Here is a 13,033-nt window from a genome sequence, read left to right as displayed (position 1 = left end):
TCCACCACCTTACCCATAAATTATATTCTCCCTTTGCCAATGCATTTTTCTAGACCAGTGCCTCCCTTGAATGCCTTCTGGTGGCCAAGAAACTCAAGCAGTATGCACGCGCCTTCACGTGTGGCAGTACATAGTTCTATACCCGGCCCGCCACTGAATTCAAATCTTGAAAGATCATCCTAACAACAGTGCCTCTCTGTCTCACAAAATATCAAAGCCACCCATCCACTGACATCCTTTTGTTAATCCTAACCTGCCACATCATAACCATATTTAAAATACGAACATTATCCAAAATCCTGTTGACCCCCCAATCTATCAGATGTCTTCCTTGAGCCTCCACCAACCTTAAGATCCAACGAATCAATCTAACTGTAGAGAAGCCATCCTTTGTTAACTACAACCCCAGTTACCCAGTTCTGGAGGATCATTGCCTAGCAGCCGTTGACGTTGGAGACAGGATTACTGATTCATTTCAAGCTAGTGCTGCCAAGGAGCAAAAGATGGAAGCCTGACAATCACAAAGGATGCAAAGGACAACGAAGGGGTACGAAAGAACGAAAGAACCTTATTTGTGGCGTAACTTAAGTGGCAGCACGCATATTCAGGTGAAGGTCGTTGCCACCTCTAGTATCCAACCCTGCAGACACAAATAAAAGGGCCTCGCTGAACTTTTTGTGCTTGTAACAGCCACGTATTCTAGCAACCCAAGAAACAGAAATGCATGGCCCTTTTTTTGTATTTCTTTCATTATTTGGAGAATAAATCTGGTGGTGGGGGAGCAATCCTAGCCCAGGGTGCCTCTGAGGCTATATGTGTTCATGGGAACCTATGTTTTAAAATTCAATGCGAACATTCCTCCATTTTCATGTCTATGTCCTTTCGATATATGGATGATCATTTAAAATGGTCTTTATTGCACACTATGGTCCTAACTGTCCGTTCCTGAGAGAATCCTTTGTCTTGAGTTATATTCCATCAAATGCACATTTACCTTACTTGGTATTTAGAAGGGGATTTTAATGTTTTGAAAAAAATAGGACCAAGAATCACAATTAGTGTGAAGCGTTTTTCTATTGCAATGACCTCTAGGAAATTCCTTTTAATGGTGCCAAATTCACAATTCCAACCATTGTGAACAACTCACTCTTAATTGAACTACATTGATGCCCAGTTTCCCCAAACTTAGAATCCCATTTTTTGGGCTCACTCTTTTGTGCTACCTAATCCCATTTCATACTGTCTTCCCATTTTTCCACAATACCTATCTCTTATCATCTTGCCCAAAATGTTCTAGGTTCAAACTCATCTAACTGAAAGATGAAGACTTTTCTAAACTTATCAAAGTTGGGAAAATTTATTTGCTAAATGATAGGCTTAAAGGATGGAGTGGATCATCCTACGACAACATTAATTTGGGAAAATAGGCCCGAGTATAGAAGAAGGTAGAGTTTTTAAACCTCAAGAAATAAAAAAAAGGGTACAAATGAGGGTGGAGTTTGAAGAGGTATTAAAACAAGAGACTATCTTCAAGACAAAGATTGCGCATAAAATGGCTAAAACAAGGAGACCGGAATATCTTTTTTTTGATAAAACTATGAATTGTCGAAGATCCATTCTAGAGGCCGATGGCTTCCCAATGGTGAGCACGTTTCTTATTATCATTGATGGCCTGATGCAACTGTTTTCGGAGATCCATTCTAGAGGCAGCAGTCACGAGGGGATAGGTACTACTTTTCTTGCGTCAATCCTGAAGAAAGTAGGCCCTGAAGGCATTAACAGTGTATCAAAAAGTGCTAGGCGGCTCCCTAACCAGTTGAAATTTGAAAAAAAGAAAACCATACCAAATTATTACCAATGTAATGCCATATTCCACGTTAACAAAAAAAAGAAGATAGACATTGAGAAGAGAATTTTGATAATCCATATTGTTAAAACAATAAACTGTAAAACCATACAAGTGTAGGTAGGATATAGAAGTCAACACTTAAGTCAACACTCATGACTCAACACAACGGTCAACAGACTCAACACTCAACACTCAGCACCAAGAGACAAGAGTCTTCAGTTGTCGTCGTCATCATCATCATCAGAAGGAATGTCAATTGGGCAAGGCTCATCATATGCATTACAGTCGAGGCCATCATCATCAGAGTCATCTCCCTCTTCAATATAACGCTCATCCTCCTTTGTTTCTTCTGAATCTGCCTCTTCCTCCTCTTCTTCTACCTTCTTCTTACTAGTCTGTGCAGATGAGGCCCTAGGAGTCTTAGCTGCTCTACCCTTTTCTTTGTACTTCTCTGAACTCAAATATTGTATAGTTTCTTCCTTGGTAGCGTCAGGAACATTTTTACAAGGGGCAACATCCCCCTTAATACTGGCAAGGTGTTTTCTAAACCAGTAAATGCCCCCATTAGTATCATTTCCACAATCAGTACATTTAATACGATTTTTATCACTTGCATTCACGTTATAATCATACTTCCAACCCAGATTACCACTCCGTCTAAAACCTAGAGAAGATACTTCCATAGAACAAGGCTTATTTTCATTCTTTCTGGTTCTTCAAAATTCAGAAGATGTCTAATCTCATTTCGAACTGCTTCATCAACCTTCGTACAAGAACCAACATTACCTCTAACACCAACAAGGTGTTTTTTGAATCGGCTAATACCCCCATTGATATCTATTTCACAAAAATTACATCTTATACAATTTTTATCATTTGGTTTTGGGTTGTACCCATACTTCCAATCCGGATCACTTTTTCTAGGAGTAGCAACAATAGATCTGTGACAAGGATTTTGTTCTTGTTTTTGTTTTACATAACTTATAAATTGCTTAATCTCCTCACTGATAGCTTCAGGAACATTTTTACAAGGGGCAACATCCCCTTTAATACCGGCAAGATGTTTCTTAAATTGATTTATGCCTCTTTTTGTATCTGTTTTACAAAAATTGCATTTAACGCAATTTCTGTCATTCGGATTCGGGTTGTATCCATATTTCCAATCTGGATCTCCACTCCGACTAACTCCTGAAGAAGACATCTCAAAATAAAACAAGCACTCTAAAAGTTGCACTTACTTTGATTGCTCGAACTCCAAACTTTGAGAAAGACTTCGATGATTCGATCTAATGAAATGCAGTTTTTTAGAGGTTTCTTTCTCTCACAAAGGGTTTCTTGGGGGTTGGGGTTTCAAATGAGCTTAAAACCCATCTTTCTAAACTTTTATATATTAAAAAAAACAAAAAAAACTTTTCTGTCTCTAGGCAGGGCGCAGGCCCTGGGCGGCCGCCTAGACGGGTTCCGTACCGCCCAGGGACCACCGCCCACCGCCCAGTTTGGCCGCCTAGGCCTTCTGAACAATGGGCATTAAGGACTTTTATCTGATTGGTCTTATAAATGTACCTGTAAGATATCGGGTAAGGTACTTGCTTCTTGGATAAGGGAGGTCGTGAATGAAGTCAAGTCCTTCCAACCCCCCCCCACAAAGGCGCCTTTGCTAAGGCACCTTTGATAAAGGCCCGCAAATGTTGGATGGTCCTTTTGTTGCACATGGGTGAATTCACCAAGGGCATCAAATGGGTACTCCAGGTTCATTTGCTTGTTGGATTTAGAAAAGGCCTATGACCATGTTGTTTGCTCGGTCATAGATCAATCAATGTATCTCATGCGCTATGATTGAGATCACTGGAATGATGTCTGCATTGATATGTAACAACAGGATCAGCCTATCGACTGGTCGAACTGTTGACTGTTGCTATCCTTATAGTTGCCAGCATTATGCATGTTGAGAGGAGCTGACTGATGGTCACCATCATTCATGCACTACACAGACTGCCATAAGCATCAATGCCACAACCATTATTGTCCAGGACAAATGTTGTTGTTATTAGTGTGCATTCCATGGCTGCTAATGCTAGGACCATATGATTATTGCAGCCAACATGGCCTTCAATGGTGTCAGAGATAGAGTGATTATTGTTGGCACTATTGTCAAGGTGAATATTGGAAGGCTTTCAGCTTGAGCTAGGGCTGCTGCCACATGTTTGTCCTTCATTATTAAGAGATAGAAATATGCTTCAGCCTGTGGTGAAATTAATTCAAGTTTTTGTCAACATAAACATAACAAATGCAAATGAAGGTTTTCAAGAACCATAATCTGGATGTTGTCAGTAGTGAACATAATGGGGTGATAGTCCACCAAACATCTTTAGTGGCTTCCCTGATTTATTATACGAACAACTGTATGAAATGCCTTATCCTGAAAGTTAATGTAGACCCCACTCATGCATCATAGTGAATGTGGATTCTGCATGTGGCCATGCTTGCATTTGACCTATAGTTGTTGGAAGCACATGGGATTCTGAAATGTTTGAGGAATCAGAATCACGGAATCGCGGGTATCAGATAACTCCTATATATGGAATTGTCGTTCGTACAATGCAAATCACTTGTGTGATTCTCACTATCTCAGAATCGTGATTGGTATCCCATCAATTTGAAATTAAGTTTCTTGCTTTCTGGAATCTTGCATCAATCCATTCCTATCAATGCCATCTACAATCGCAATTTGATAAAATAGGAATTGTGATTCCCATATTATTGGAATTGTTGGCCCATCAATTTGTATAACTTCCTACCTTTCAGGAATCACACACCAATCCACTCTGGACCATGGCAAAGGTTTTTAACGAAAAGATTAAGAGTTTTTTATAAGCTCGAATTGTAGACCCCATATGTTGATTACAATTATCCATGGCTTCCATATTATTCGGATCAATGTCTTTAATGAAAGGTGGACTACATCATTTGGGCAAGTATATTTAGTTTAAAGTTTTTCTTTCTTTTCTCTATATATACCGCCTAGATCACTTACAAGTTTCCAAATTACAACTTTTAATTTAAGAAAGGAACAAAATAATGCCAAGGATTCTCACTTGCATGCCACTTAAGAAATTACCTTCAATTTATAAATCAGAAAATTACATAGCATGATTGAGATCAAGAAAGCATGGGAAGATAAGATATCAAGTACCTTGCCAAGGATTAATCCCCAAGATTTCGAGCACCCTACACCGGGTCTCCTCCACCGGTGGTGCAAGGGATCACGGTCTTAACCTAGTCTCATAATTTGAGAAGCTTAGGCAAAACCCTTAGTCAAGGATGAGAGCATCTAACACAATTGGATGGGAACCTTCTTACAAAACTTAGAGTTACAAGAGTGGCGTGCCAGCCCTCTATGGCTAGGGTGTGGCCCCCTTTTATTATTACTAAATTATTTAATCCTAAAAGAGAGAAAATAAGACAAATGAAGAGAGAGAGAGAGAGAGAGAGAGAGTGGGGCATACCTGGCCTGGTGGGAGAGAGACAGAGAGAACTCAATACCTTATGTGTGTAGCGATCATCCCCCAGAGGGGGTATATGTAGTGCAAAAGCTTTGGGATCTAGGATTTCCCATCATTATAGAGACTTAATCTTTGACTGTAGATCTTGGAGACTTGTTGGGTGAAGAAATTTTTGCCTTACATTTCTTAGATCAGCCATCATGTTTAAAATGAATGTGCTAGAACCTTATCTCTCAATGTTCTTACTCTGTTCACATCAAATATTTTATTATAGAAAATAAAACAATATTATGCATTGATTTCAATCAAACTTATTTCTTTCCTTTTTGAAATTAATCAAGCCTTTTCAAAATCTCATTCCTTATTTCACGACACCTTCTAGAATACTTGTGTGAAGAGAGGAAAGAGCAAGTAGGGCATGCCACCCTTATGATTTCCAAGTGTGCCCCACGCCCCTCCCTAAATGGGCTTATTGTGGTGGGCCCCTATCTTGTTTTTTTTGGGGATAAGTCAGAGGGGGAGAAGGCTTCCTACCCGTTTTTTCTTAAATAATAATAAAAAGAGATACAACTCACAAATTTACAACTCTTCAATGGGGAAGTTGTGCGACATCATGGACTAAAGGTAAGGAAATACAATCAGGCGGTCTAGTGCGCGAAATGGTGGCATCAAACAAAACTATGGCTCTTTTAGTGAGAGTCTCAGCCACCATATTGGCCTCACAATAGATATGTGAGATGTACAACTCACGTTTAGTAAGTTTTTTTCTACAATTGGCAGCTACAATGTGAAGACGCCATGGGGCCCTGCATCTATCTCAAATAGCATTGATAAGTAGAGATGACTCACTTTCATTTTGTAGAGGAAAGTAGTCTAACTCGGCGAGATCCACTCCAACTTGCAAAGCATGAAATTTAACATAATAATTTGATGCAACTCCAAGGCGTTGTGCAAATGCAGCAATAAAAGAACCATATTCACATCCAATGATCCAATTCCCACCTGTCCTTTTTGGGTTCTGTAGAGAAGCTGCATCAACATTGAGTTTGAAATGGCCTGGGCGAGGAAAGGGCCATGCAATCGGGATAACAGATTTCGTCTTCTCTAGTCACCAAATAATGCAAAGATTATCTGTTATGGCTTTTTGGATATGTGCAAGGTCCAAGTCTTAGCATCTGCCATATCTATAACTTACAAAGTAATCTGCTCGACAAGTTGTTCTCTCTTAGAAGCCTTCCCTTGAAAGAACCGATGGACGTGCTCCCCCCAAAGCATCCAAATAGTGGACCCTATCTCCAGTGGGCCCTCATACCCTTTACTTGATTTTTAAATTATAAAAGCAATTTTTATAACCAATTAAATATTTTTATTTTCTTTTGAAATTATAAAATTCAAAAACTTGATTTTAGGTTATTTTAAAATATCTCTTAACCAAAATAAAATATCCATAGAACTTTAAATTTTCATTTTAATATTTTAAAACACAAGTAAATTATAATTAAACATATTAAAAAGAATTTGATGCGAATTGGGTCCAAAGAGTCACGGATAACACAAATATGTTGAGGGCTCCTTTCTAGAAATCGCATCCCAGTGCTATCTTCTCAACCTGATCCAACAGATCTCATGACCCACAATTCATCGCAGGTGTTCATGCGTGGCCATCAAAGCCAACCAGTAAATGAAGGGAACACAATCTTAGTCCATAGATTACAAGTTCTTTCCTAAGGACAAGTCCAAGTCCCATTTAGCACACTATCTCATGGGTCCTTCCAACACAATTCAGTGTTGCAGGGAGACATTTCTTCTGCACATGTACGCAATATGCCCTAGAGGCTGCTTCCTAGAAGGCTATATAGTATACATGTCATGCGATGACAATGCTATGGAATTTGGCTCTTGTCCCCTACGGCGAACTACCCCACATAGAGGTCACATCTAGACCCCTAGCCAACCACCCTGGGCATCCTTCCGACCTCATCAAGGGATGATTCCACAAATCCTTATCAGTTGTACTGCATGCCCAAGGCTAAGGGATTTAGATCAATCCAAGCCTAGCCAGTTGAAACTCAGGTGAGTCATGGCATCAGAAATGCCACACAGTTCATCTGGACCACATTCTCACTGGAGCCATCATATCACAATATCAGAAATTTGGAGTACATGCTCTCATTAGGCCAACATCTCCCACTTGGCCTTTGATTACAATTACTGCTCCTTACACTCTCATCTCCATCCCATGCCCTTGTTTGGCATTCGGTGAACACATTTGCCACTATTCCCTTTATCAAAGGTCTGCAAGCATAGCCTCTGTTGGAAGATACGCGATCTCTATCTCTTCAAGTTTGACCTCGTTTCAAATGTGGTAATAGTCTGCCTTGATGTGCTTTGACTTCTTGCGAAAGCATGGCTCCTCAGTCACATAGACCACAAATAGGTTGTCGCAGAAGATCCTCACACACGAGCATTGCATAGCCTCAAGCCTGAGCAGATTGAGGAACGTCTTTAGCCACACAGCTTCCACGTATTCGGACTCCATAGTGGATAAAGCTACAACATCTTGTTTCTTGGACTTCCAAGCAACTGCCCCACCATTGATCGTGACCACATATGCTGATGTGGATTTCATGTCATTGGGGTCTCCTTGATAATCTGCATCTGGGTAGCGCCATAGATGATATCCAACTCTCCCCCATATGTTAGTGCGTAATTCACGGTCCCTTTTTAAGTATCTCAGTACTCTCTTAACCACCTTCCAATGTTCCAGTCCAAAATTACATTGGAATCAGCTAATCACACTCATGGGAAAATATATGTCTGGTCTTGTTCCTAACATAGCATACATGAGTGACCCTACTGCACTGCGATAGGGCGCTCTCGCCTTGGCCTTTTTCTCTCTCTCATCATTGGGGAACATTTGCAGGCGTAACTTGGTCTTGTTGCCTATAGTGGTAGATATGGGCTTACACTAGTCCATTTCAAACTTTTCCAACATCCTTTTACAATAAGTGTTGAATGGTTCAATTTGCTTTGTTTCTTATTATTTTTATGCCCAACACATATGAAGGTTCCCCTAAATCTTTCATGTCGAAGTGTTATGAAGAATGCCTTTGTTTTCAACACGAGAGCCATCAAACTAATGACTATCAAAAAGCAAAAGAGGCTTCTAAAGGAAATTTGTTTAGATTGCTTATACACCATTCAAAATCTTTTTTATATTGTTCCAAGTTGGCATGTGTTTGAGGCTTTGTAATTTTTTTTAAAAAAAATATATTATCTAGTAATGAAACAAATTTTGTGAAATCATTTTGTATGTTATGATTCTGTCCATGCTGTTATAATCTCTAGACATGCAATTCTTTCAATGTTTTTATTTGTTAGTCAGTTTTTTGGGATCGATCACATTATCTTCTTATGTCAGACAATTACTTTGTCTAACGAGATTACAATTTTAGATATGTTGATCGAGTTGCGAATGCCAAATGGGAATTCAAAGAGCTTGGACTAGAGCATAATGGGTACAATTTCATCAATTCCTTTTGAATCGCATTCTTATTTCTGTAATTTATATTTTTTATTTTTCAATTTTGTATAGAGCTCTTAGTTGCATGCTATATTTTTATTCTTTTTTTCTTTAATTTGACATTACAAGCTTTATCCTAAACTTTGATATCATTCGGTTAAGAATAATTCTGACATGCATTTTCCAATCGTTGGATATATCGATCCTTTGCAAGTGTTGGTTTAATCTCCCAAGGTCCTTTGTTTATTATACACTGTTAGTTCTTAGATGACAAGGAGTAATTCCATTTTTTTTGCTAGTGTTTGCTAATGTTTGATAGAACCTCCAATGAGCAAGATTGGGAGGTTTCAAGAATCATCTGAAAGGGCCAAATGGATGAAATGGAAACCACCATCACTGGGGCAAATGAGCAAGAACATGGAGGAACTGTGGACATGTTATGCTGTCGGGAGAAATATATAAGTATTACTAGCATGGGATCAGACCCATCATTTGCAATTAATTTAGTGAACATCTGCATGTTCCTATGCCAGCTTCTTTTAAAGGTGGGCATGAATGCTTTGATGTGTCAAAGGAAGAGTAAATGTTAGTTTCTTACTCTAAAGCCTCTTTGATGTGTATTACTAGTGTTAGAGGGATATGACTTGGAACTCACCTTTAGGTAGGAACTTGTGATTGGATAACATGTGGTCGTTATGATTATCACTCTATCAATGTTTAAATGATGATGAGGACAAAACATTTCCTTAGACAGATTATAGATTACTATATCTTTTCTCACAACTTCCATCCATGTCCTTGGGGGCCTTCCCCCTTTCCCCTTCCTTTTGGAGCCTTCCACTTGAACCAAGTCACCCCTTCTAACTGTTGTTGTTCGAGGTCGACGCTGCAAATGACCAGACTACCTCAGTCTACTTTCTCTTATTATATCACCTATTGGAGCAACCCCTAAGTTCCCTTACATGTATTCATTTAGAATTATGTAATTTTATTTTGCTACTTATCCATCTCAACATCCTCATCTCAGCTGCACTCCAGGATTTCATGATAAGGATGTTGCGAAAGTTTTATTTTGGCTGCCAACCTAATACAACCCTCCTCCTTTCTCTTCTGGGCTTGGGACCATCGATAATACTGAATAGCTTGAGGTAACCTTTTTTTTCCCTTGAATCTTCTTTTGTTTTTCAAAATTGTGAAGGTTCTTTACAAAAAACTTCATACACAGTAAAAGGCAATAATGAAAAAGACATAATAGAAAATCCCACTCCGTTTAGCATTGAATTTACATTTAAATACAAATCAACTTTACCTCTTGTCTGTTGCTATATGTCATGGAGAAACAATCTTTGTGTTCAAGGGTTGCAATGATTTATATTCCAATTGATGTCGTTATCAGTTTCTTCAAGATAAGACTTGTCTCCATCTTCCGCCAATGATTGAAGATGAAGGCCAACCCATAGGTAATATGTTTTATGTTCTAAATTAACCCTATGTCTTATAGGGCAGCACATTAACTCTTCGACATACCTAAAGCCCTATCATCATCATCACCATCACCATTAGAGCCTTTTTCCAACTATTTGGGGTTGACTATACGAATCTCGATTTGTCATTCTACTCTATCAAGGGCCATACTCTGAATGAGGCCATAAGTCCCTATATCTTTTCTTGCTACTTTCAACTGTCTTTTTTGGCCTACCCCTTGCCCTTTTTGAACCTTCCACTTGAAACAACTAGTACCTCCTAACAGGTGTTCTATTAGGTCTACGCTGCACATGGCCAACCCACCTAAGTCTACGTTTTCTCATCATACCGCCTATTGGAGGCATACCTAAGTTATCTCGAAAGCATTCATTTTGAATTATATCCCGTCTTGTCTCGCCACTCATCCATCTCAACATTCTCATCTCAGCTACACTTATCCTATGGGTATGTTGTTTTTTTATTGCCCAACGTTCTGTCCCATAAAGCAAAGTTGGTCTCATGGCTGTCCTATACTACTTCCCCTCTAGCTTCATCATTGGTATGTAGCGATCACATAAAACTTCAGTTGCACATCTCCATTTCACCCATCCAACTCTAATTCTATGTGCGACATCTTCCTCAATCTCTCCATTTTCCTGGATTATCAATTTTAGATATTGAAAATGCGCTCTTTTGGTATTTCTTAGCAGCCAATTTTAACTACTTCCTCATCTCTACTCCTATTATTATTAAACTTACATTCCATATATCTTGTCTTACTTTGGTTTATTTTAAAACCTTTAGATTCTGGAGCATTACTCCAAAGTTCTAACTTTGTGTGGATGCTACTTCAAGCCTCATCGATCAAAACTATGTCGTCTGTGAAAAACATACACCATAGTACCTCATCTTGTAGGTGCCTAGGTAAGTCGTCCATAACTAAGACAAAGAGGCATGTGGAATGGACAAAATGTTGAAATGCTTGTATAAGTGTTGGTGAGATTTCTTTGTTCCCACAGGGGGCACATCTTAATTAAAATATACAAAAGATCAAATGGCTTCTAAAAATTTCATAAAATGCCGAATAATTTTTAGTTATGCCCTCTTGTACTTCCAAGATTTCCCCATGGGCTGAAAGTAAATACAAAATACCAATGTAACCATAAAACATAAATCTGAGTTCATAGCTTAGGGGCAATTTCCTAAGTCTGATATTTAGTTGATTGTAGATGATTGTTTAAAAAGCACTTGGTTAAAAAAATCCATGCTCACATCGGAATTGAGGTGAATTGAGATATCAAGGCTATGGTTGACAATGTCTGCTATTCACTAAACTTATGATATAGGTCATTAGTCTTGAGATGCTAAATACTTGGATGGGGACCAGCCTAGAAGTTAATAAATAAGCTTCAATTCAGAGTAAGGGAGGGTTATCTCCATTTGCACAATTTGGGTGAATAGGCCATCCTATACCTGTTGATTTTTTTGGTAGATCTGAAATTGTCTTTCCCAGCAACAAGTTGGTGTCCTTGAGAAAGCCAACTAGAGGAGGAGAGATTGTTAGAGAACCACCTCTAAGCCAACAGGAGGAGAGAGATTCTTTGAAGGGGAAGGGATGATTTTTAAATTGAAAAGCACCTAATCAAAAATTTTAATTCAACATACCTTTAACCAAATGGCATAGGCTTCAAATGTAAAAACATTTCATGACCAATATAGAGTATGAGAAACTATCCCCAAACCAGAGTATTTTATTGTAAAACTCTCCCACTGGCTGATTCAAGTTGACTCTCGGTGGGCAACTCTTAAAAGTAGTGGCTATATAACTATCCAGGATGTAAATTCAGATTTTCTTTCTTTTCTTTTATTAATTGCTAGAAATTCTACATACAAGTGCCAAGATTACAATAAAATAGACCTACGACAATCTAGGATCGTAATATCTTATTGCCAAAAATAAATTTTATTCCAATTGAATAAACTGAACAACTTTAGGAAATAAAACAATAAAAAAAAGCATCAAATAAAATTAAACAAATATGGGAAGACTTATTGATTTTTGCCTAGGTTTACCCCCCTTAAAGCTTGCACACCCCACACCCGATCACCTGACCGATAGCGTATTTGATTCTAGAACCTGCTGAATCTACCAACCTGAAATTAAGAAGCAGCTCTAGGACTCCCTTTCTAAAACTTATGGGGCAAGAGAGCTAGGGTCATAATAAGGGTTTCACAAAGATCCCTGTTTTTTTACCTTGGTGTATGCCACAATTGGCACCTCCCAATTTTAAACCAAGAGGGTTGGGGTGTCCCCCTCGTTAACTCTTCTTAGAGGTGTGTGCCACCCCTACACTCATAAGGGGTGGCATGCAACTTTATGAGAGAGGAGAGGGAGGAGCTAGAGAGAGAGAGAGAGAGAGGAGAGAAATCAGTATGTACTGAAATAAGGGAGTGAGCCCCCATTTATAGGCCTCTAGGGCTAGGAGTAACATTCAAATTAGGAGTTCATTATTGTCTAGTATTTATTAAGTGATCTGTGAAGTCAGAGAAGATTTAATCTGAGCCATTTATCTCCAAGATCAGCCAACATGATCTAGAGTGACTCTGTATAAACCTTATCCCCTGTGATTTGATCCATATCCACTACTAATTTTTCTAGAACTTTGACCAGTCAAAACTTATCCTCTAGAACTA

General features: G+C 38.8%; 1 protein-coding gene across 14 annotated transcripts in view; it reads left to right on the top strand.

Annotated features, from left to right (window-relative positions):
- The window catches only part of LOC18426787 (coiled-coil protein), a 126,372-nt gene that overhangs the window by 91,520 nt on the left and 21,819 nt on the right, over positions 1–13,033 (top strand). For all 14 annotated transcript variants that reach the window (XR_016059943.1, XR_016059947.1, XR_016059945.1 and 11 more), the window contains exon 20: positions 8,808–8,870. Coding sequence is in view for 6 of the 14 variants with exons in the window: in XM_088872834.1 (XP_088728960.1) it covers positions 8,808–8,870 (63 nt within the window). In the remaining 8 variants the exon portion in view is untranslated. The remainder of the gene's footprint in view (positions 1–8,807; positions 8,871–13,033) is intronic.

The sequence above is a fragment of the Amborella trichopoda genome, chromosome 7 (assembly GCF_054954075.1).
Source record: "Amborella trichopoda isolate Santa Cruz 75 chromosome 7, AtrichopodaSantaCruz75HAP2 v2.0, whole genome shotgun sequence".
Lineage (NCBI taxonomy): Eukaryota > Viridiplantae > Streptophyta > Magnoliopsida > Amborellales > Amborellaceae > Amborella > Amborella trichopoda.
The sequence above is the reverse complement of the archived record's forward strand: the minus strand, read 5'-3'. Positions and strand labels throughout refer to the sequence as shown.